Source organism: Cucurbita pepo, chromosome 18 (genome assembly GCF_057944985.1).
Source record: "Cucurbita pepo subsp. pepo isolate OVF chromosome 18, ASM5794498v1, whole genome shotgun sequence".
NCBI classification, from domain to species: domain Eukaryota; kingdom Viridiplantae; phylum Streptophyta; class Magnoliopsida; order Cucurbitales; family Cucurbitaceae; genus Cucurbita; species Cucurbita pepo.
Window position 1 is genome coordinate 410,909 of NC_141815.1, and position 20,918 is coordinate 431,826.

General features: G+C 36.4%; 2 protein-coding genes and 2 non-coding genes across 5 annotated transcripts; all 4 read right to left on the reverse strand.

Annotated features, from left to right (window-relative positions):
• Positions 1-1,578: 1,578 nt before the first annotated feature.
• On the reverse strand, positions 1,579-10,202 carry ABCI20 (non-intrinsic ABC protein 9). 2 transcript variants are annotated; one of them, XM_087119648.1, is made up of 8 exons: positions 9,846-10,202; positions 9,623-9,756; positions 8,945-9,064; positions 7,424-7,519; positions 7,193-7,345; positions 6,649-6,726; positions 6,321-6,556; positions 1,579-1,711 (listed from the first exon to the last, which is right to left on the reverse strand). In XM_087119648.1, the coding sequence occupies exons 1-8, from the start codon at positions 10,015-10,017 to the stop codon at positions 1,708-1,710; spliced, it is 993 nt and encodes a 330-aa protein (XP_086975774.1). In that variant the 5' UTR covers positions 10,018-10,202; the 3' UTR covers positions 1,579-1,707. The 2 variants fall into 2 exon arrangements, with proteins under 2 accessions (XP_086975774.1, XP_023516750.2); XM_023660982.2 differs by lacking the exon at positions 1,579-1,711 and having other exon boundaries at positions 6,120-6,556; positions 9,846-10,201.
• A 38-nt stretch (positions 10,203-10,240) lies between these two features.
• Positions 10,241-10,314, reverse strand: TRNAI-AAU (transfer RNA isoleucine (anticodon AAU)). The gene has a single exon. It is a non-coding gene; the product is annotated as a tRNA-Ile (tRNA).
• An 82-nt stretch (positions 10,315-10,396) lies between these two features.
• Positions 10,397-10,470, reverse strand: TRNAI-AAU (transfer RNA isoleucine (anticodon AAU)). The gene has a single exon. It is a non-coding gene; the product is annotated as a tRNA-Ile (tRNA).
• A 1,333-nt stretch (positions 10,471-11,803) lies between these two features.
• On the reverse strand, positions 11,804-14,371 carry LOC111779732 (galactinol synthase 2). The gene is made up of 4 exons (XM_023659851.2): positions 14,008-14,371; positions 12,680-13,000; positions 12,466-12,600; positions 11,804-12,222 (listed from the first exon to the last, which is right to left on the reverse strand). Exons 1-4 carry the CDS (start codon positions 14,305-14,307, stop codon positions 12,001-12,003), a joined length of 978 nt encoding a protein of 325 aa, XP_023515619.2. The 5' UTR covers positions 14,308-14,371; the 3' UTR covers positions 11,804-12,000.
• Positions 14,372-20,918: the final 6,547 nt, after the last annotated feature.

Here is a 20,918-nt window from a genome sequence, read left to right on the forward strand (position 1 = left end):
CCCTAGAAAATTATTGCTTGTATTTGCATTTTTACGGCCCCTATAGTGGGGTCACTTACTGAGTATTCTTTGAAATACTCACCTTGTGTGCTACATCCTTTATCAAGTAAAGGCAAGGCACCCATGTACTATTGTCGACGACATCGCAATTAGAGACCATGGCACGTGCATAGGCTAGTAGCATATTTAATTTCCTAGACATACATTAGAATAGGTTGTTATGCATTTAACGTTTTAAATTAATTTTAATTATTGTTTTTAATTTCATTCCTGAATTATGTTTTGAACACGTAAGATCATGATTGTGTTTTTAATGATAAAGTGTTTTTTTTAATGATTATATTTTAAAAGTTATATTCCACATATGAGCTTAGATTTAGATGATAGCGGGGACTTTAGGTAGCTAAAATTTAGGGTCGTTACCCAACCAGTTCAATTAATAAAACCGAATCCAATCATACAATTCAAACTAATCTCGAAAAAGATAATACTTGATTTAGCATTATAGTAAAATTCATTTAAGCTAATAATTATGATAATTATGACCGATAAATATATCATTGAATAAGTAATTATTATAAGAAATTTCATAAACAGTTTTACACGACAAAAGTAATTTACGTTTTGATGTTAATTCAATAAAAGAAAAATATATTAACTTTATTAAAATGATATCGAACAAAACACAGATATATCCGACTCAATATGATGCGAGTACTTTCTTATAACAAACTTTAAGAACGATTATATGTATAACCCTCGGGCTTAGCTATATTGTCAGGAGAACTTGCCTTTTGAGTGTCTTTCATTCCCTTATTTTGGGTGACGACTCCATTAGTACCTTTACGAGTTGGTTTGCAAACTTGAAATCTCGTGTTACAATTAGAACTAACATCGCCTATTGGATCACTATAATCAAGAAGTCTCGATGCATTTACAATCTCAATCATGTTAATGGCAACCAAAAGAATGCAAACACTAACGAGCATGCTTTTCTTTGAGATGACCATTATTGATAATACACTTACAAAAAGCTTAGGTATTGTGCACATTTATATTGAATTAACTCTTCCATATTTAGCGTTTTGTTCCAAATATGGTTTGCATTCACAACCGGATGAGAACTTTGTTTCCTTTTTTACGTATGGTTTGTGAATTCGATAAATATGGTTTGTTGTTATTTTGTATCGTTATTGTATATATTATATTATGTAAAGACCTGTCTTTTTATACCTAATCAACCGACCATTACTAAATAACAAAGAATAAGTAATGTTTTTGTTATGACCTAGTTTTTGACTTATCGAGCCTCTGATCGTGACTAAAAGATAAGACAAATGATAAATAAATGAAAGCATAAACACGATAAAATTTCACACGATTTAGAGTCATGAAACATTATACTTAAAAACCAAATTTCAAAATGAAAATAATACAAAATAAATTATATTTAATTTATTAATTTATTTTATAAACAGGAAACGAGAACGAGATACAAAATGAATACAAATAACAATACCCAAAATACAAACTAAACTGATGTCTTTGATTAACACCCCTGTGATAGTGCAGAGTGACACTAGAATGAAAAGACATGACAAGGGTTTGGCTTGTCATGGGCATGCGGCCATGGGCAACACACCCTGGACGAGCATGACCGTGACACAGAGCTCCCAAGCACTCCTTCACCTTTATTGGTACCTACGATCACCTGGAAAAAAAAAAAGGAAAAGGAACAAGTATAAAATCTTTCGTAAGAAATCTACTTGTAGGCTCTTATCGCGTCCTTATCCTAGTAGGTATCACGGGTTTGCTCTAAGCTCTAAGGAGTTCTGGTCTAACCTCTATTGCTATCTGAGCATTTAGGGAGACCTCAGAGTTTTTTTATGGTTCTCTAGCTGCCAACGGACCCACTTTAGGTTCACGGCAGTGGTTTACCCTTTTCTTGCATCACAAATTTATCAAGCGACAAGTCTCATCTCTGGGTAAATTACCTTTTTGTTCTTTGGCTTAGGGTAGCTTGTTTTGCTTACTCAATGAGAGACCAGTTTCCTAGATTGAGGAGCTACCTCATAAAGATTTTGTGTGACAGTACAGTGTGAGCTAATTATGAACATCATACATAGAAGGTTAGCTAGTCGTCCCTCCCACAAGACCATAAAATCATAGAAGTTTGGGGCAAGCGATTCTCCATAGGTTGGCCAGCTACTAGGTTAACCTACATGGTCCCACACCCCCTCTAAAAGACGAGTTTACAGCATAATGGCCTTGTTCAGGAGACCCCTAACAATTTTTATAAGGTTGGGGCACGCACTACCCTAATTTCAAAGTGGAAAAGGCAATAGAGATACTAATGACATCGTTCATACTTCTTATAGCCTAGTGAGCTACTTTGGTTGACCTTGAATGTCGTGGAGGTCTACTAAGTTCTTAGGGGCGTCTAGGCGATTTGATTTCAACTATTGTTTTCAAAACATTTAAGACTAACTCCTCGGCTAATCCATATTTTGAATGCACACAGGTCTGAACCTTAGATTGACATTTACAATCCTAGGGTGTTTGGTTTATTGGAAATGTACAAACTTGGTTGACTCGAGACCACCCTAGCTCATGTGCCCTAGTCTTAACTTGGTTCTCCTGTACCTGAGTTTATCCTATTGATCTACTAGATCATAGTATACATAATCGAAACATTTATGCAAGTTTAGTAGGGAGATATCTTATTAATAACCTAAAGCACCGTAACCATGAATTAAAACATCCATGCAAATAAAAAAATCTCAACGGCGAGATAACATTCATCCGTCTCTTGGAGTATAGACTACAATAACTCATCTCCTTTCTAACCCACCGAAAAGCATTTGAAACAGCATTTATCACAAATCTCATCATAAGGACTTTTTTGTAATTTCTTACCGTAGCTTACTCATCATACATGCAATGTGAGAATGTAATTTCTTACCGAAAATCTCATTCTAGGGGTATAACAATAATTTTCTATATCATACATACAATGCGAGAATGTTTGTTTAATCCACCCACCTGTGTCAAGGTTATCTATTTATAATTATACAAATTACAAGGAATTAGAAATAACAATAAATGGAAAGATACTTATAGTAACAACGTATATTTGTCTTATAATAAAATATCAAATATGATATATATGGTAAACTATAACTTAGTACTAAATATTCTTAACACCCCCTCCCCCCTACAAGCTGAGCGTCGGATTTGAACGAACGTGAAACTTGGATCTGAAAAATTCAAAGAGAGGTCGAGAAACACTTAGTTATCGAAAACTGCAGAGAGATCGTCGCTCAGCGGCGATGCTGCCTTGGCTTCGACGAAAATATGTCTAACCCATGAAAAGGGATCGTCGCTCAGCGACGATGCTGCCTTGACTCCAGTGAGAATATGTCTAACCCAAGAAGTAGAATGGAAAACCCGGAACAAGAGGCAAAGACAATGTTGAAGCCAGACGCCAAAGTGGGCGAAGGAGCCAATTTTGGCGAAAAGGATGGCGGCGACTTGGTTGGTGAATAAGCCAGTGCGGCGCCAAGATTCCAAGGGTAAATCTCTACAGAAGATCGATGGGCTTATCGAGATACCATATATTTCCGAAGAAAACGCTGATGAGGATCCTGAGATTATGGTTTCTGTGAAGAATGAAGGGTTGATTAAGAAGAAAATGAGAGAGGCTATGTTGGCTAAGGGGAAACCGATTATGTTAGAGAATGTGAGGTTGTGTACAAAGTATGGCAAAGGGTGATTTGGAGGTCAAAAAGGTGGAGCCGAAGAGTAATCAATCGGGTCTGCCTGGAGCAGCCATGGCAACTGCCCCTGCGGCGTCAGCAGTAGTGGTGAAAAAGAATAGTAGAGGATTCAAAAGCCGGGGTTGCTAAATCGAATGGGCTCTGATACCATGAGAATGTTTGCTTAATCCACCACACCTAAATGGTGTGAAGGTTATCTATTTATAATCAAACAAATTATAATGATATAGAAAGAGTAATAAATGGAAAGATATTTGCCTTATAATAAAATATCAAATACGATATATATGGTAAATTATAATTTAGTACTAAATATTCTTAACACAATGCATTCCTCATCCAAAATTGCCCTTTCTAGTCTAAACATATATTCTAACCACCTAAGGTAGAAAATGCTCGCATGCAAACAAGTAGCTCCGAGCGACCTGAAAATGCAAGATGAGATCTAAGCCGCCTAGAAACCCTAAGAACCTAATAAGTCTCCACGGTACCCGAGAAAAATTATGAGAACTTATGAGATTGCTAGCAACGTGAAGGGATCGATTTGATTAATCACTATTGTGTGTACAATGAAATCCACCTTCATTGTAGACGAGAGACAACATAAATAGTTAACTTGTAAAGTCAATACTGTGTGTGGACTAAACTCACTAAACCCATCGTAAGAAGGGACGAAGGACTACAAAAATAGATAATATAAACAATTACTACTGTGTGTAGAATGAAACTCACCTTAAGAGGGGACGAGGAACATGAACTATTGTGTAGAATATTTCCTCCACTTGAGAAAGATCGAAGGACTACATTAGTAGATAATACGAGGGATCAGGGAAATTCTTGTGCAAGACCTGAACTTTTTAGAGCTCAAAGAAAAGCTCGTGGTAACTTACTAGATTAAGGATGCAATGAGACGTTGTTTACTGAGTATTTTATATTCACTCCTTTCCCTTTTTTTAGGTGATAACAAATTACCGGTCAAAGTGGAAAAGTGTTTGGGAGATGTGTTGTCATAGAGAGGTGTCGACAACCGGCATCAGGTTAATCTGTTTCTTATGGGTTGTCATTCGTAACATTCAATTTATTCTCGAAAAAGAATTAAATGTTACCATTATCTCAATCATTCAAAGAACTAAATGTTACCATCCCTAGATCGAACTTATCTCCAAATTCATAGAACCATAACTTGCGCGCTAAATTAATTTTAGTTAAAATTTGCACTTCTTTAGTTAAACCGTCGCTTCAGCTATTTTAGTTATTTGATGTCAATGTAAAATCAGGTAATTCATATGCATTTTCTTTGGACTTTCCCTAACTACCATTTTCAAAACGTGTCACAAGAGGTTTTCACACCCTTATAAAGGGTGTTTTCATTCTCTTTCCTTTCACACGCTTGTAAAAGTGTTTCGTTCTCAAACCCTTAGAAATGGTGTTTCGTTCTCCTACTCGACCAATGTTGGATCTCACAATCCACCCCCCTTTTCACATGTTTCGTTCTCCTCCTCGACCAATGTTGGATCTCACAATCCACCCCCCAGAGCCCTATCACTCGTTCCTTTTTCCAATCGATGTTGGAACCCCACCAAATCCACCATCTTCGAGGCCTAATCTTTCCTTTCTCCCATCGATGTGGTACCCCACCAAATCCACTCCCCTTCAAGGCCCAATCCACCCCCTTCACCTTCAGCGCCCTGGCACTCGTTCCTCTCCAATCGATATGGGACCCACCAAATCCACCCCCCTCCGAGGCCCAACATCCTTACTGGCATACTGCCTCATGTCTATCCCCTTCGAGGAACAGCCTCCTTGCTGGTACATCACCCCAACGCTAGGAGATATGGTCCTTTTTGGGCTTTCCCTTTCGGGATTCCCCTCAAGGTTTTTAAAACGCGTTTGCTAGGGAGAAGTTTCCACACGGAGTTTCGTTATCCTCCCCAACCAACGTGGAATCTTCTCCTCCCCCCGCCAATGTGGAATCTCACCCTTAAAGGTCTAAAGTTCGCCAATGTGGAACCTCACATTCTTCCTTAAAGGTCGAAAGTTCGATTTTCAACCGGATTTGATCTCGATTTGATCTGTTAATTAAAATTTAAGAATCAATGTTGTTTTGACGAGGTGATGATTGACTAGTTCGTTTTACTTTCTTGTTCAAACTCGAATAATCCACTTTCGTACTTCAAAGCTTAAGAGGATGATTGAATCCCAAATAACACATCTAATACTAGGGGTGAACATTCAACCCGATAACCCGACAACCCGGACCAACCCAACCCAAACTTATCTCAACTCAAACCATACGGAAACCATAAAGAAGCATATGAAAAACAGTTCAGCACCCAAGAAGCATTTCAGAACAACAAATTTTCTTCATTTAATAGCAATTCAATAACACTGGATCTAACAATATCATGAATTAAAATAAAATAAGAGCACCCTATAAATACGTAAGCAAACTTAAATGCTTCCATGAATTTTGTTTCATGGCTGACTATTGTGATGATCTACTTCTTTTACTAAACATTGCAAAGAGTAAAGGAAGACTCTTACTGTCTGAGAACTCTGTTTGAGCTCAACAAGAAGTTCTCTTCTCCGGCTACGGTGGAGTGAAGCCGTCCTGCTGCCCAGCCGTTGTTTATGACTCGAACAGCGGCGCGGGCTGGATCCCCCATCACACGGCTTTCCTCTATTCTTTCTTCAAATTCAGGCAGACCACTTGCCTTTCTTTCCCTCCTCTTTTTCCTCTCCTCGTCTCGCTCCTTCCTTAGCCAACTCTCAACTGTTCTCTGAGAGTTCAAATAACGAAAAAAAAAAACATTTGAACTTTGTTCGGTCTTCGTTTCGACGGAAATAAGGATTCCATGTTGTAAAAACTTACCATAAGAGACAATTGGCTAATCTCCTTAATTTTATCCATTGGCATGGAGATCTGCAACTTCCCATGCGACACATAGACCTACCAAGCAAAACAGAGACTTAGAATGTAACCGCTCAAGCTCACCGCTAGCAGATATTGTTCTTTTTGAGCTTTTCCTTTCGAGCTTCCCCTCAAAGTTTTTAAAACGCTATCTACTAGGGAGAGGTTTCCACACCCTTATAAAGAATGTTTCGTTTTCCTCCCCAACCAATGTAAGGATCTCACAACCCACCCCCTTCAGGACCAGCATCCTTTGTGGCACACCGCCTCATGTCCACCCCCTTCGGGGCTCTCCTCACTGGCACATCGCCCGATATCTGGCTCTGATACCATTTGTAACAGCCCAAGCCCACCGTTAGCAGATATTGTCCTCTTTGGGCTTTCCCTTAAAGTTTTAAACACGTCTACTAGGGAGAAATTTCTACACCCTTACAAAGAATGCTTCGTTCTCATCCCAAGGATCTCACATAGAAAGAGACAAGACAAACAAAAGAATTGAGCGTACCATATGTGATGGCCAGTCTTCGAGACCATCAAATATATGTGTGGCGTAGATAATTGTAGCGCCACGCTCTTCACATTCCCTTCTCAAAAACTTCAAAAGGTTCGCCCTTGCCAGCACGTCAAGATCCACAGTTATCTCATCAAGAAGAAGAACCTAAGAGGAAAAGAGAACAATCAACTTCGTTTTCAAATATAAAAATATCAATATTTCACAAGAAAAAATGATAAATACCTTATATGCCTTCAGAAGACCCATGCATATTTGCACCCGTCTTCTCTGACCATCAGACACCTTGTGCATCGTCCATGATAAATCAATGTCTAATATCTAAAGTCCCAAAACAAGAAAAGGAGTTGTGAGCTGACAGACTGACATTGACATTATTTATGAGAACATTTTGTAATGGCCCAAGCCCATCAATAGCCGATATTGTCCTCTTTGTGTTTTCCCTTTCGGGCTTCCCCATTGGGATGTTACAAAGGGTATCAGAGCCAGACACCGGACAATGTGTCAACGAGAACGCTTAGCCCTGAACGGGGTGGATTGTGAGATCCCACATCAATTGGAGAGAGGAACGAAGGCCAGCAAGGACGCTTGGCCCTGAAGTAGGGTGAATTGTGAGATCCCACATCGATTGGAGAGAGAAACGAGGACCAACGAGGATGCTTGGCCCCGAAGAGGGTGGATTGTGAGATCCCACATCGATTGGAGAGGGGAACGAGTACCAACGAGGACGTTTGGCCCTGAAGGGGGGTGGATTATGAGATCTCACATCAATTGGAGAGAGAGAAACGAGGACTAGCGAGGACGCTTGGTCCCGAAGAGGGTGGATTGTAAGATCCCACATCGATTGGAGGGAGAAACAAGGGCCAGTGAGAAGGGGGTGAATTGTAAGATCCCACATCGATTGGAGGGAGGAACGAAGGCCAGCGAGGACGCTTGGCCCTGAAGGGGGTGGATTGTGAGATCCTACATCAATTGGAGAGAGAAACGAGGACTAGAGAGAACGCTTGGCCCCAAAGAGGGTGGATTGTGAGATCCCACATTGATTGGAGAGGGGAACGAGTACCAACGAGGACGTTTGGCCCTGAAGGGGGGTGGATTATGAGATCCCACATCAATTGGAGAGAGAGAAACGAGGACTAGCGAGGACGCTTGGTCCCGAAGAGGGTGGATTGTGAGATCCCACATCGATTGGAGAGAGAAACAAGGGCCAGCGAGAAGTGGGTGAATTGTGAGATCCCACATCGATTGGAGAGAGGAACGAAAGCCAGTGAGGACGCTTGGCCTTGAAGGGGGTGGATTGTGAGATCCTACATCAATTGGAGAGAGAAACGAGGACTAGAGAGGGCGCTTGGCCCCAAAGAGGGTGGATTGTGAGATCCCACATCGATTGGAGAGGGGAACGAGTACCAACGAGGACGCTGGGCCCTAAAGGAAATAGATTAACATCAATTGGAGAGGGGTATGAGTGCCAGCGCTGAGCCCGAAGGAGTGTGGATTGTAAGATCCTACATCGGTTGGAGAGGGGAACAAAACATTCTTTATAAGAGTGTGGAAACCTCTCCCTAGCCGACGCATTTTAAAAACCTTAAAGGGAAACTCAAAAGAGAAAGCTCAAAGAGAACAATATCTGCTAGCCTAGTGGTGGGCTTGGGTAGCTACACATCCATTATAGTACAGCAGAGGGCAATACGAGCTAAGAAGGTTAAGTTCACAGAACAGAAGCATGAGATTATCAGACCACCTTACATTAATAAGTTCAGCTCTCCTTTGTGGATCAACCCCGCCTACTCCAAAAATTAGCTTCTCTGCAGACACAGCCATTTGAATGGGAACCTCAAATCCTGCAAACGCCACATCTCTCCTCCACTGCAGGAAAGGGATCGTCAGCATTTTCAGTATCTTTTCTATTCACATAAGCAGATGGAAAAAAAATGAAGAACATGCAAACAAGATTTATAAGAATTTCTCAAAATCAAGCTGGTTATTGCTTCCTAAACGCAAGAAACTCGAAAAATGATTGCCTAGATTTAACACTAACACAGTGTACACAAGCAAGAACACCCTGTAATTTTCAGTTATCAGAATTTAAATGAATTCCTTCGCATTTCAGACAACAATGTTCAACAATGTTCCTATGCACAAATCATGATCAGAGAGCTACACTAGAAAAGATCCTCATGATCCACAAAACAAAAACAAAACAACAAATCTTATCCCATTCCAAGCAAAGCAGAACATAAAGAAATCATTTCTAGTTCCTCAAATCAAGAGATTTAAATCAGTCCTCTAAGAACAATGCCGTATTCAATCATGGTGGAAACGAACGAAATTGAAGGCAAGCAAGATCAATGACCAACAGATTCAGAAAACACAGAGAGAAACAAAGAAACGAAAAGAAAGGAAGAAGAAAGAAGAAGGATGAACCTCTCCTCCTAGATAACAAAGATCGCCAGAAACAGTCAAAGCAGTATCATGAAACGCCGATCTTCCAAGCACACGAACCATATGAGGTTCCACCATATGCTTCCCTCCCAAAATCTTCAAGATCGTGGTCTTCCCTGTCAACAACATTACATTTCAAAAGCGTAAACAAAAATCCCCTAGATATTTGGTTCGACATTTTAAGAGATCTACAACCGGGACTCACCAGCGCCATTGGATCCGACAAGAAGGCAACGATCGCCGGCGTTGAGAGTGAGGGAGAAATCATCGATGAGGGGCTTGGAACCAGGCGGAGGATGGCCGTCGATTCCAGGGTAGGTGAATCGGAGGGCGTCGATGACGATGGTGGGGGTGGAACCAGGCATCGTGGTAGGCATTTTGCAGAGTGGAGGATAGGAATTAGGAGCAGAGAAATGGAGTTTAAAAGAGGGATTGAAGGAGAAACAGTTGGATTTGAGTAATACGGTAGGTGGGAGATGGAGAAAGAACACGAAGTGAGGCGTGGCATTGTTTCAGGCACTCGATTCTTCCACCGCCATTGCTTTGCAGAGACAGATGGTTTGTAAGGAGAAAAGGGCAAAAAAAAAAAATCAAAATATTTGGCCCATGCAGGTTTCGAACCTGCGACCTTCGCGTTATTAGCACGACGCTCTAACCAACTGAGCTAATAGGCCAATTGACATGTTTTGTTGGCATTACTTTTAATTTTCAAGACAAAAGAAATAAAAAAAAGTTGATTAATGTTTAAAAATATTATGGCCCATGCAGGTTTCGAACCTGCAGCCTTCGCGTTATTAGCACGATACTCTAACCAACTGAGCTAAAAGGCCAATTGACATGCTTTGTTGGCATTACTGTAAATTTTCTTTCTCTAATTTTCAAAATAAAAAAAGATGATTACTTTTTAAAATTATGTGACCCATGCAGGTCTAGCTCTAACCATATAGGCCAACTGACATGCTTCGTTGGTCGATGCACGTTTCAAACCTGCGACCTTCGCGTTATTAACACAACGCTTTAACCAACTAAGCTAAGAGGCCCATTGACATGCTTCGTTGGCCGATGCACGTTTCATACCTGCGACCTTCGCCTTATTAACACAAGGCTTTAACCAACACTAAGCAAATAGGCCCATTGACATGCTTCGTTGGCCGATGCACGTTTCAAACCTGTGACCTTCGCGTTATTAACACAACGCTATAACCAACTAAGCTAACAGGGCAACGGACATGCTTCGTTGGTCGATGCACGTTTCAAACCTGCGACCTTCGCGTTATTAACACAACGCTCTAACCAACTAAGCTATTAAATACTTCGAGTTAAATCAAAATTTAAATATCTTTTAATTTGATTGGTCAATTTTTTATGTCTTTTAATTTAAGTATCAATTAATTCTAAATTAATGATGTGACAATTTTCTATTGGTCAAAATTAGGGGTGTACATTTAACCCGGCAACTCAGACCAACCCAACTCGAACTATAAGAGTTGGGTTGGGTTGGATTAACATTTCGGGTAGTGTTGGGTTTATTTTTTCTGAACCCGAACTGAATCGGTTCGATTTTGGGTTCATGGGCAGGTTGACCCTATCCAAATTAAAATATATAAGTTATATTAAAAATCTTTCTGTATTAGTGGTATTGTCAGAGTGGTATTGAGTCCAACTATTGTATTAAAAATCCAATTTAAGAACAATGTTGAACTATGTTAATATGTTACAATTTTCGTTCGTTATTATTATTATTATTATTATTTGTCAATAATTATAGATTAATTTGTGTTTGTGAACTTTCATTATATTTTATCTTCCGAATAATTATAAATGGTGTTTAAATAAAATTAAAAAAAAAAAATTGACAACTCAACCTGAACCCAACCCGAAAATAGAGGGTTGGGTTGGGTTGGGTTATGAAAAGTTTCGGGTTGGGTTGGGTTACCAATCCAACCAACCCGAACTTTTGGGTTGGGTCAAAAAAATCTCCCAACCCAACCCAACCCAGACCATGTACACCCCTAGTCAAAATTTGTCGGTGTAAAAAATATTTAATTAATAATGACAATTATTAATATTTCTATTATATTGAAACTAATAGATAAAAAATTTATATTTTATATGTAATTATACTCAATATTGAAAACAAAAAAAAAATAAAAAAACACATAATTTCTATAAAAAAAAATATATTAATAAATAAAAGATCCCCTAAGTATTACATTAAAATCCTCACAAAGCACTCTAATTTACATATTAAAATTCACAAATTAATAATTAAAAAAAAAAAGACATAAATTAACGAGACGCATATACTAAATAATACTTATATCATGTATAAATATGTTATATGGCGCCTCCGCCCTGGATTAAGCCGCCGATGGGGCAGTATGGTAGTGAACATCGGCAGCATCCGACAGCGCCGCCAGAAATGGTTGTCGTGTATCGGCACCACCCTCGTCTCCTTCCTTCTTGTAGTTGAAGTCCAAGGTCTCGTCGTTGTAAATTTCCCACCATTTCTTGATCAACATCTTTATGTCTTTTCTGTCCATGTTCTCCTCTTTTCCCGTGTACCTCCATGGCTTCGACCCCTGTACAAAAAGATATATAAATAACACTATCTCTATTGGTACCAGAGCTTCGAAAGTAGTCATAGTAAAGACCCACGACCTCGAAGGTGTGGATCATAGTGAAAACTCGTGGTACCAGAGCTTCAAAAGTATAGTCATGGTAAAGACCCATAACTATGTGGATCATAGTGAAGACTCGTGGTACTAGAGCTTCAAAAGTCCATGACCTCGAGGTGCAATCACGTTAGAATAGGATATACTTACGGCAGCACAGTAGTGAACCACCTTCGCTTTGTCGAGCTCCACGTTTTCCGGGTGGCGCCATAGCATCGCCATCACAAGATTATACACCGCCGAAATTGGCCTATATTTCTCCTTAAAGAACATGTTCAAAAAGTCCTACACAAATTATAAAAAATTAAAATTATTGGTATTTTTAATTATATTTAAAATTTAAAATATCAATGAGAATAGCCACCTGTTCGGCAAAGGGGGTGGGAGGGGTGGCATTGAGAGTGGCAAGTAGGTCATGGTAAGTCCGCAAGTCGGGCTCGAACACGAGCATGCCAGCGTTGAAGTACAAAGGAGGCTTGGGGCCGAAGTCCGACGGCCAATGGACCGCGTCGGGACACTGCTGACAGTACCCAATCGTATACTGAGCCGTATGGCTCCATGTCTTCTCGCAAAAACAGTCCATCACACCGTACAAATACGAGTCCTCCATCTCGAAAAGATGGTCTATGTTCTCGAACACTTGTATGTCCCCGTCCAAATATATCATCTTCTTAAACTCCACGAACTACACAAACCCAATGCTAAGATTGTTAGTGGTTATTAACCTGACTCGAAAATTTATGAAAACACACTGTTTTCTCTACTACAAATACGACCGACACAAACCCGTGGTTATTAACCTGACTAGAAAATTTATGAAAACTGACACGGTTTTCTCTGCTATAAATACGAACTCCACAAACTCATTAGTGCTTATTAACTTGACTAGAAAATTTATGAAAACAGACACCGCTTTCTCTGCTATAAATACGAACGGCACAAACCCATTAGTGGTTATTAACCTGACTAGAAAATTTATGAAAACTGACACTCTTTTCTCTACTACAAATATGAACGCCACAAACCCATTAGTGGTTATTAACCTGACTAGAAAATTTATGAAAACCGACACTGTTTTCTCTACTACAAATACAAACGGCACAAACCCATTAGTGGTTATTAACGGAAAACAGACACTGTTTTCTCTACTACAAATACGAACGACACAAACCCATCAGTGGTTATTAACTTGACTAGAAAATTTATGAAAATCGACACTGTTTTCTCTGCTAAAAATACGAACGGCAAAAACCCATTAGTGGTTATTAACTGAAAACAGACACGGTTTTCTCTACTACAAATACGAACCACACAAACCCATTAGTGGTTATTAATGGAAAACAGACACTCTTTTCTCTACTACAAATACGAACGACACAATCCCATTAGTGATTATTAATGGAAAATAGACACTATTTTCTCTACTACAAATATGAACGGCACAAACCCATACCCATTAGTGGTTATTAACTGAAAACAGACACTGTTTTCTCTACTACAAATACGAACGGCACAAACCCATTAGTCCTTATTAACTTGACTAAAAAAAATTTATGAATACGAACGTCATAAACCCATGAGTGATTATTAACTTGACTATAAAATTTATGAATACGAACGACACAAACCCATTATTGACTAGAAAATTTATGAAAACAGACACTTTTCCCCGATATATATTGAATTTAGTACCTCCCAGATCCTGAGCTTGGAGTAATTGATGACATAGTAAGCCATCGCGAACTGGGTTTGGTTGTCAGGTGGGTAAACCGGTTCGATCTCCTTGACGACGCACCCTTGCCACCTCAGCAATTCCCGGTGTTCCTCCGGCACATCCGGCAGCACAGCGACCACCAAAGGGTACTTGCTCTTGACTTTCCTCAGCCCTTTAGCCAGCCCGACCACGCCCTTCACGTAGTCACCATCGCCGGCCAAGAACGTGACGTACCCGCACCTAGCCGCTCCGCCAACACCGCTCAATTCAGGAGCCATTGCTAATGAGCTTTTTCTTTTGCTTTTGCTTGACCACAACACTTTGAAGACCGTTGATGACAAACTTAGCGGCAGATCCGGGTTTATATAGCGAAATCTTGGGGTTATTTTAGTAAATTCACTATTTCTCGGAATCCGACCGTACGCGTGGCGGAGGTCGGGATCTGACGGTGGGAGGATGCGGTGTTGTGGATTTGGACGGTGGGTTTGTTTGACTGTGTGAACGTGGTATAACTGTAAATAACTCTACAATGTAAGGCTAAGTGTCATCGTTGATGTAGTTCGAAATCGACGGCTGAGATTGCGCCTGTTACACTTACGAAGCATTAAATTACGGGTGTCATCTTTACCTATGAAGCTTCCTAAAGGATAAAACATTAGTAATTTAAATTAATAAAATATATTCAAATTTTTTATTGCGATCAAAATCGTTAATATTTTATTTAAAAATTAATACTTTTAATAGTGCTATTATTATATTTAATAAATATATTTAAAATAAAAAAAATTAAATTTTCTATTTTTAAGATTAATTATTATTTTTAAAATTTTCAAAAGTTTAAGGATATTTTTGAAGAAGCGTAAGAATTATTAATATTAAATAATTTTTAAAGTTAAAAAAATATTATTTTTAAAAATTGAAAATATATTTTTAAACCAAAGTATATATATATATATACAGATACAGATATATATATACAGATATATATATGCATATATATATACATACATATATTTGTACAGATACGAACGGCACAAACCCATTAGTTGTTATTAACGGCACATACATATATACAGATACATACATATATATGTACAGATACGAACGGCACAAACTCATTAGTTTTTATTAACGGCACATACATACATATATATATATATATATATATATATATATATATATATATATATATATATATATATATATATACATATATATACATACATATATATATATATATAGATACGTACATATACGAACGACACAAACCCATTAGTGGTTATTAACGGTACATACATATATACAGATACATAGATATATATACATACATATATATATATACATATACATATATATATACATACATATATATATACATATATATATATACATATATATACATATACTAAAAATATTTTTTTTAATTTAAAAGATATTTTTTTTTAAAGTATTGGCAATTTCAGATAAGGGTATTTTTTAATTTTTTTTTATTAAGTTTAATGGTATTTTTTAGAATTTTTTAAAATTTAAGAATATTATCGAAAATTTTAAAAGTTGAGAGTATTTTTTTAGACGTAAATATAAAATTTATAGATATTTTAATTAATTAATTTTTTAGTTTAAAAATATTCAAATAAAATATTAAATTTCTAATTTTTTTAATGGTTAAATTTTGACCTATAATTATTTTTGACCGTTGCAATTAATATTTTATTTAATATTTACAATTATTTTATTTAATTCATTAATTATGGGTGAGAGGTGGAGACATCACGTGGACATTAAAATAATAAATAATATCTAATTTATTAATATATTTATAATCAAAATTATTAATTCTAAAAAAAAGATTAAATAAATATTAAATAAAATTGTAAGGTCAAATAATCACCGACGAAGAGAAGGGAGAGCCCACAGTAGTTCGAGAGTAGCGGATAATTTCTCCACGCGGAATTGCTGAAAGGACAGCCACGTCCAGAGTAGTGGACACGTGGCGGTTGTATAAACGTCATTACGATTTTGGTCCCTGGATCCTTCCTGTGGGGTCCACCATTTTGGTATCAGCACGTACACGAATTCTCGTCCACGTGGCGTTCACACAGACGTCGGATTTGTATTTTATTACCCCTTTTTTAAAATTAATTTCATTCGGAGTATGGCGTCCACGTGGCGTTCGACTCACTTTCACTGTATCGGTTATCTTTAAGGTAAAAATATTTTGGAAGTATTTCGATTAATAAATCATTTTTAATATTTATATATATATATATATATATATATATATATATATATATATATATATATATATTTTTTTTTTTTTTTTTAATCCTTGACTTAAAAAAATATATTATTTTTATTCGGATTAATAGACATAAAATTAAAAAAATTTAAGAATCTATTAGAGTTCACAAAAATTAGAGCAGACGTTGAACCTAAGATGTTTATGGTTGTCTATGGCTGTCCGATCAAATGAGGAATGAGAGAGACAGAGAGTGAAATGAGATTTTTCTCCGTTAGCTAAATGGGTTCGATGATAAATATTATATCCTGCCCAAAAATGGTTAGCTCTCTGACCAATTTTGGGTTCATTTTCCGTCAATTCTTTTCTTTTTTTTAGTTTTTTAGGGCCAAAACACAACATAGAGAGAAATGTTATAAAGGGGTATTTTCGTAATTTTTTAGAAACATTTTAAACCCGAGCTTAAAAGTTGAATCATCTATTAAACATTGGTTATCTCGCGACCAATTTTGAGTCGTTTTTCGTCGAATGTTATTTTTTTTAGGGCAGTTCTGAAAAGTTATTCTCTACCAGTTTTTTAGGGTAGTGTCTTGCACTATTCTAGCCAAGAATGGCGTGAGTTTGTCCATCAATTACCCAGAACACAAATCACAATATTTTATCCTTCTTCTACATACATTGGAAACACAAGATGAGAGAAATCTTATCGAGGGGTATTTTCGTAATTTTTCAAAAATATTTTTAACCCAAGCTTAAAAGTTGAATCATCGATTAAACACGGGTTATCTCTCGACCAATTTTGAGTCGTTTTTCGTCGAACGTTCTTTTTTTTAGGGCAGTTCTGAAAAGTTATTCTCGACTAGTTTTTTAGGGCAGTGCCTTGCACTATTCTAGCCAAGGATGACGTAGGAATAGGGAGTTTGTCCATCAATTACCGAGAACACAAATTACAATATTTCATCATTCTTCTACATACATTGGAAACACATTAAAATAACATGCATGAGAGAAATCTTATCAAGGGGTATTTTCGTAATTTTTTAGAAACATTTTAAACCCGAGCTTAAAAGTTGAATCATCTATTAAACACTGGCTTTCTCTCGACCAATTTTGATTTCGTTTTTCGTCAAACGTTCTTTTTTTTTTAAGGCAGTTCTGAAATGTTATTCTCGACCAGGTTTTTAGGGTAGTGTCTTGCACTATTCTAGCCAATAATGGCGTAGGAACAAGAAGTTTGTCCATCAATTGCCCAGAACACATATATTGGAAACACATTAAAATAACATGCATAAGAAAAATCTTATCAAGGGGTATTTTTGTAATTTTTCAGAAACATTTTAAACCCGAGCTTAAAAGTTGAATCATCTATTAAATACGGGTTATCTCGCGACCAATTTTGAGTCGTTTTTCGTCGAACGTTCTTTTTCTTAGGGCAGTTCTGAAAAGTTATTCTCGACTAGTTTTTTAGGGTAGTGCCATGCACTATTCTAGCCAAGAATGACATAGGAACAAGGAGTTTGTCCATCAATTACCTAGAACACAAATCACAATATTTCATCCTTCTACATATATTGGAAACACATTAAAATAAACATACATGAGAGAAATCGTATCAAGGGGTATTTTCGTAATTTTTTAGAAACATTTTAAACTCAAGCTTAAAAGTTGAATCATCTATTAAACATGGGTTATCTCTCGACCAATTTTGAGTTCGTTTTTCGTCAAACGTTCTTTTTTTTTTAAGGCAGTTCTGAAAAGTTATTCTCGACCAGGTTTTTAGGGTAGTGTCTTGCACTATTCTAGCTAAGAATGGCATGGGAACAAGCAGTTTGTCCATCAATTACCGAGAACACAAATCACAATATCTTATCCTCCGTCTACCCAACAGAACCCAATATGCATTAGAGAAATCTCATCCAAGGGGTATTTTCGTAATTTTTTAGAAACATTATAAACCCGAGCTTAAAAATTGAACGATCTATTGAACCCTTTTTACAAGTTCAAAAGCTAAATAAATACAAATTTAAAAGTTTCGTAGTTATTACCTAATAACACTAAAATATTTTTTATTTCTTACGTGGGTTGAACGTACATTCAGTAATTTGTTAATCTCAGTATAAATTTGAGATTCTTTTTCTACATTGAACAGTAAAAAACTGGTAGTCGATCATGTCAATGTCGTCAAATATCGGGACGAGAAATAATTGTCGTGTAGTAAGAGTTAAAGATGAGGATGAGAAGGAAGAAAGAATGCATTACCTGGTAATCCTCATCTAAGGGTATTTTCGTAATTTTAAGAAACATGGTAAACCGAAATATAAAAGTTCCTTGCCTAATAGTACTAAAATATTATTTATTTCATACGTGATGATAACAACGGTCGAACATACGTTCATTAATTTTTTACATTCAACTGTAAAAGAATTGATAGATCGATCGGCCGATATCGAGACAAAAAGTAATTGTCGTGTAGTAAGAATAAGATGAGGATGAGAAGGAAGGCAAAAGCATCCATATCGCCTCATCTCGTTCGTTTGTTGACACCTCTCAAGAACACTCTTACTTAACCCATTTATAAATCTCCCACGTGCCAAAACCCTAGACACCTCTTTACTTACCTACATCACTCCAAATTATTTTTTTTATTAAATACTCCAAAATAATGTTTTTTTTTTAATATAATATCGAGAAGTTTAACGTTAGACCTTAACAGATATAAAACATGTCAGTTACGACTAATATTAATTAATATTTTTTTATTAAATATTTGTTTATTAGTTAAAATCTTTTATTAAATATTAATTAATAAAATATCATTTTATTTTATTTTATTTTTATCTTATATCTCTTTTTGAAAAGAAAAAAAAAAATAAAAACACAATTATTAAATCTTTATGGTTTTTTTTTTTTTTTACTGAAATAAAAATAATTATTTTTAAAAAAAATTAAAAATTAAAAAAAATCAAATCAAATATTTTATGTCCCTTTAATTTGGAACAAGAATAATAAAATTGCCGCCTCAAATTAAGGACAACAAAAGTGGTCCTTCAAAAATATATATATATATATATAAATTTTTTTTTTCCGGTAGACGTTATCAACTTCTCCATACAAAAAGTTATATACGGTGAGTCGTTGTTGTTACTCTCTTGCTTGCTTATATAACGTCTCTTTCACAATTTCTCTTTCGAAAATCTCTCTCTGCCCTCGTTTTCTAAAACCTTCTTCTTAAACTGGGGCCAGAGGCTCGAGCATACATTGCTTGGTCGTAGGAGACGTAAGAACAAATTGACTTAGCTCACTTGTCGTTAGAAAGTGAATGCCGCACAATCGCAAGTCCGTTGTCATCAAGAGTGCGATTGTGACAAGTGGTATCGAGAAGCGCGAAAGGAAAAATCCAAAGAGGACAATATCTCCTAGCAGTGGACTTGGCTCATTACACTCGACCATTAAAGTCACCTGTAGATTCATTACGTGTTATTAAGATGGTCTTTGTGTTTAGTTACTGGGATAAAAAATGAGTTTAATATCAAACGGATTCGAGCGGGATCTCGACTTAATCAATTTAGATAGTAATTAAGGGTTAGGGTTTGAAAACCGACAATCAAATGACGGAAAATGATAAAAGTTCTAAACCCATCGACCCCGACCCACTAGAGTTTTTTTTTTTTCCAAACCAAAAAGATCAAACTTGTAACCTAACTCGACCCGAGGTTTCTCTTATTATTATTATTATTATTATTATTTGGAATTTCCTTAAAAGAAAAAGAGATGTGACATAGAATAATGTCTTTATTTATTTATTTTAATAAAGTAAAAGAAAACAATATATGATTCTAAATGTTACCATAAAGGGTTAAATTCCCATTAAAAGTAACCCATTTGATTAAAATAGGGGTAAATGATGACGTCATTTGATTCTTTTCCATATTTAAATTTTTTATTTTATTTTCAATTAAATTTTTAATTACGTATAGATGAGAGACCAAAATTTTCATTTACAGATCATCCGAAATCTCCATCTATCTCGTGATCAGTGGAGACATGAACGGTTTATTTGCTCCAACAAAACATCATAGACTTTTACTAACTCCAACCATCTTCTCTGTCACGTGTCCATCTCTTATTTAAAATTGAATTAACAAAATAATGATGGGACATTTTAAATTATTTTTAATTAAATGACGTATGAAACATCCTTGAACGTCTTATCGAAATGAATTTTTAATTTATTATTTAAATTTTTTATTTTTTCCGACAAAAATTGATTTTAAATTTGCGATGGTAAAATAAATATTTAAAATAAACATATATAATCTAATATTTAAATAATATAATTATGTCGGTTAAAAAAGAAAAAAGAATTTATATTTAAAATTCGTTTTTGGTTGGGAATTTGGATTCAAACCGACCAAAGTTTCGTTATGGATAAGGTTGTTGGATTTTAATATGTTTTCTTTTCGGAGGAAAATAGAATAATTTCCTTCTTCCCACTTCTTCGAAGGTACCTAACTTACCTAACCCCAACTGTATTTTGCCATTTGTCTCCTCTCCATTACTCCACTTTTTCTTCTTTTTAAAAATATCATTTTTTAAAAAAAAAATTGTCTACTTAGTCGACAGTGATTATCAGGTGTTTATATGACCCGA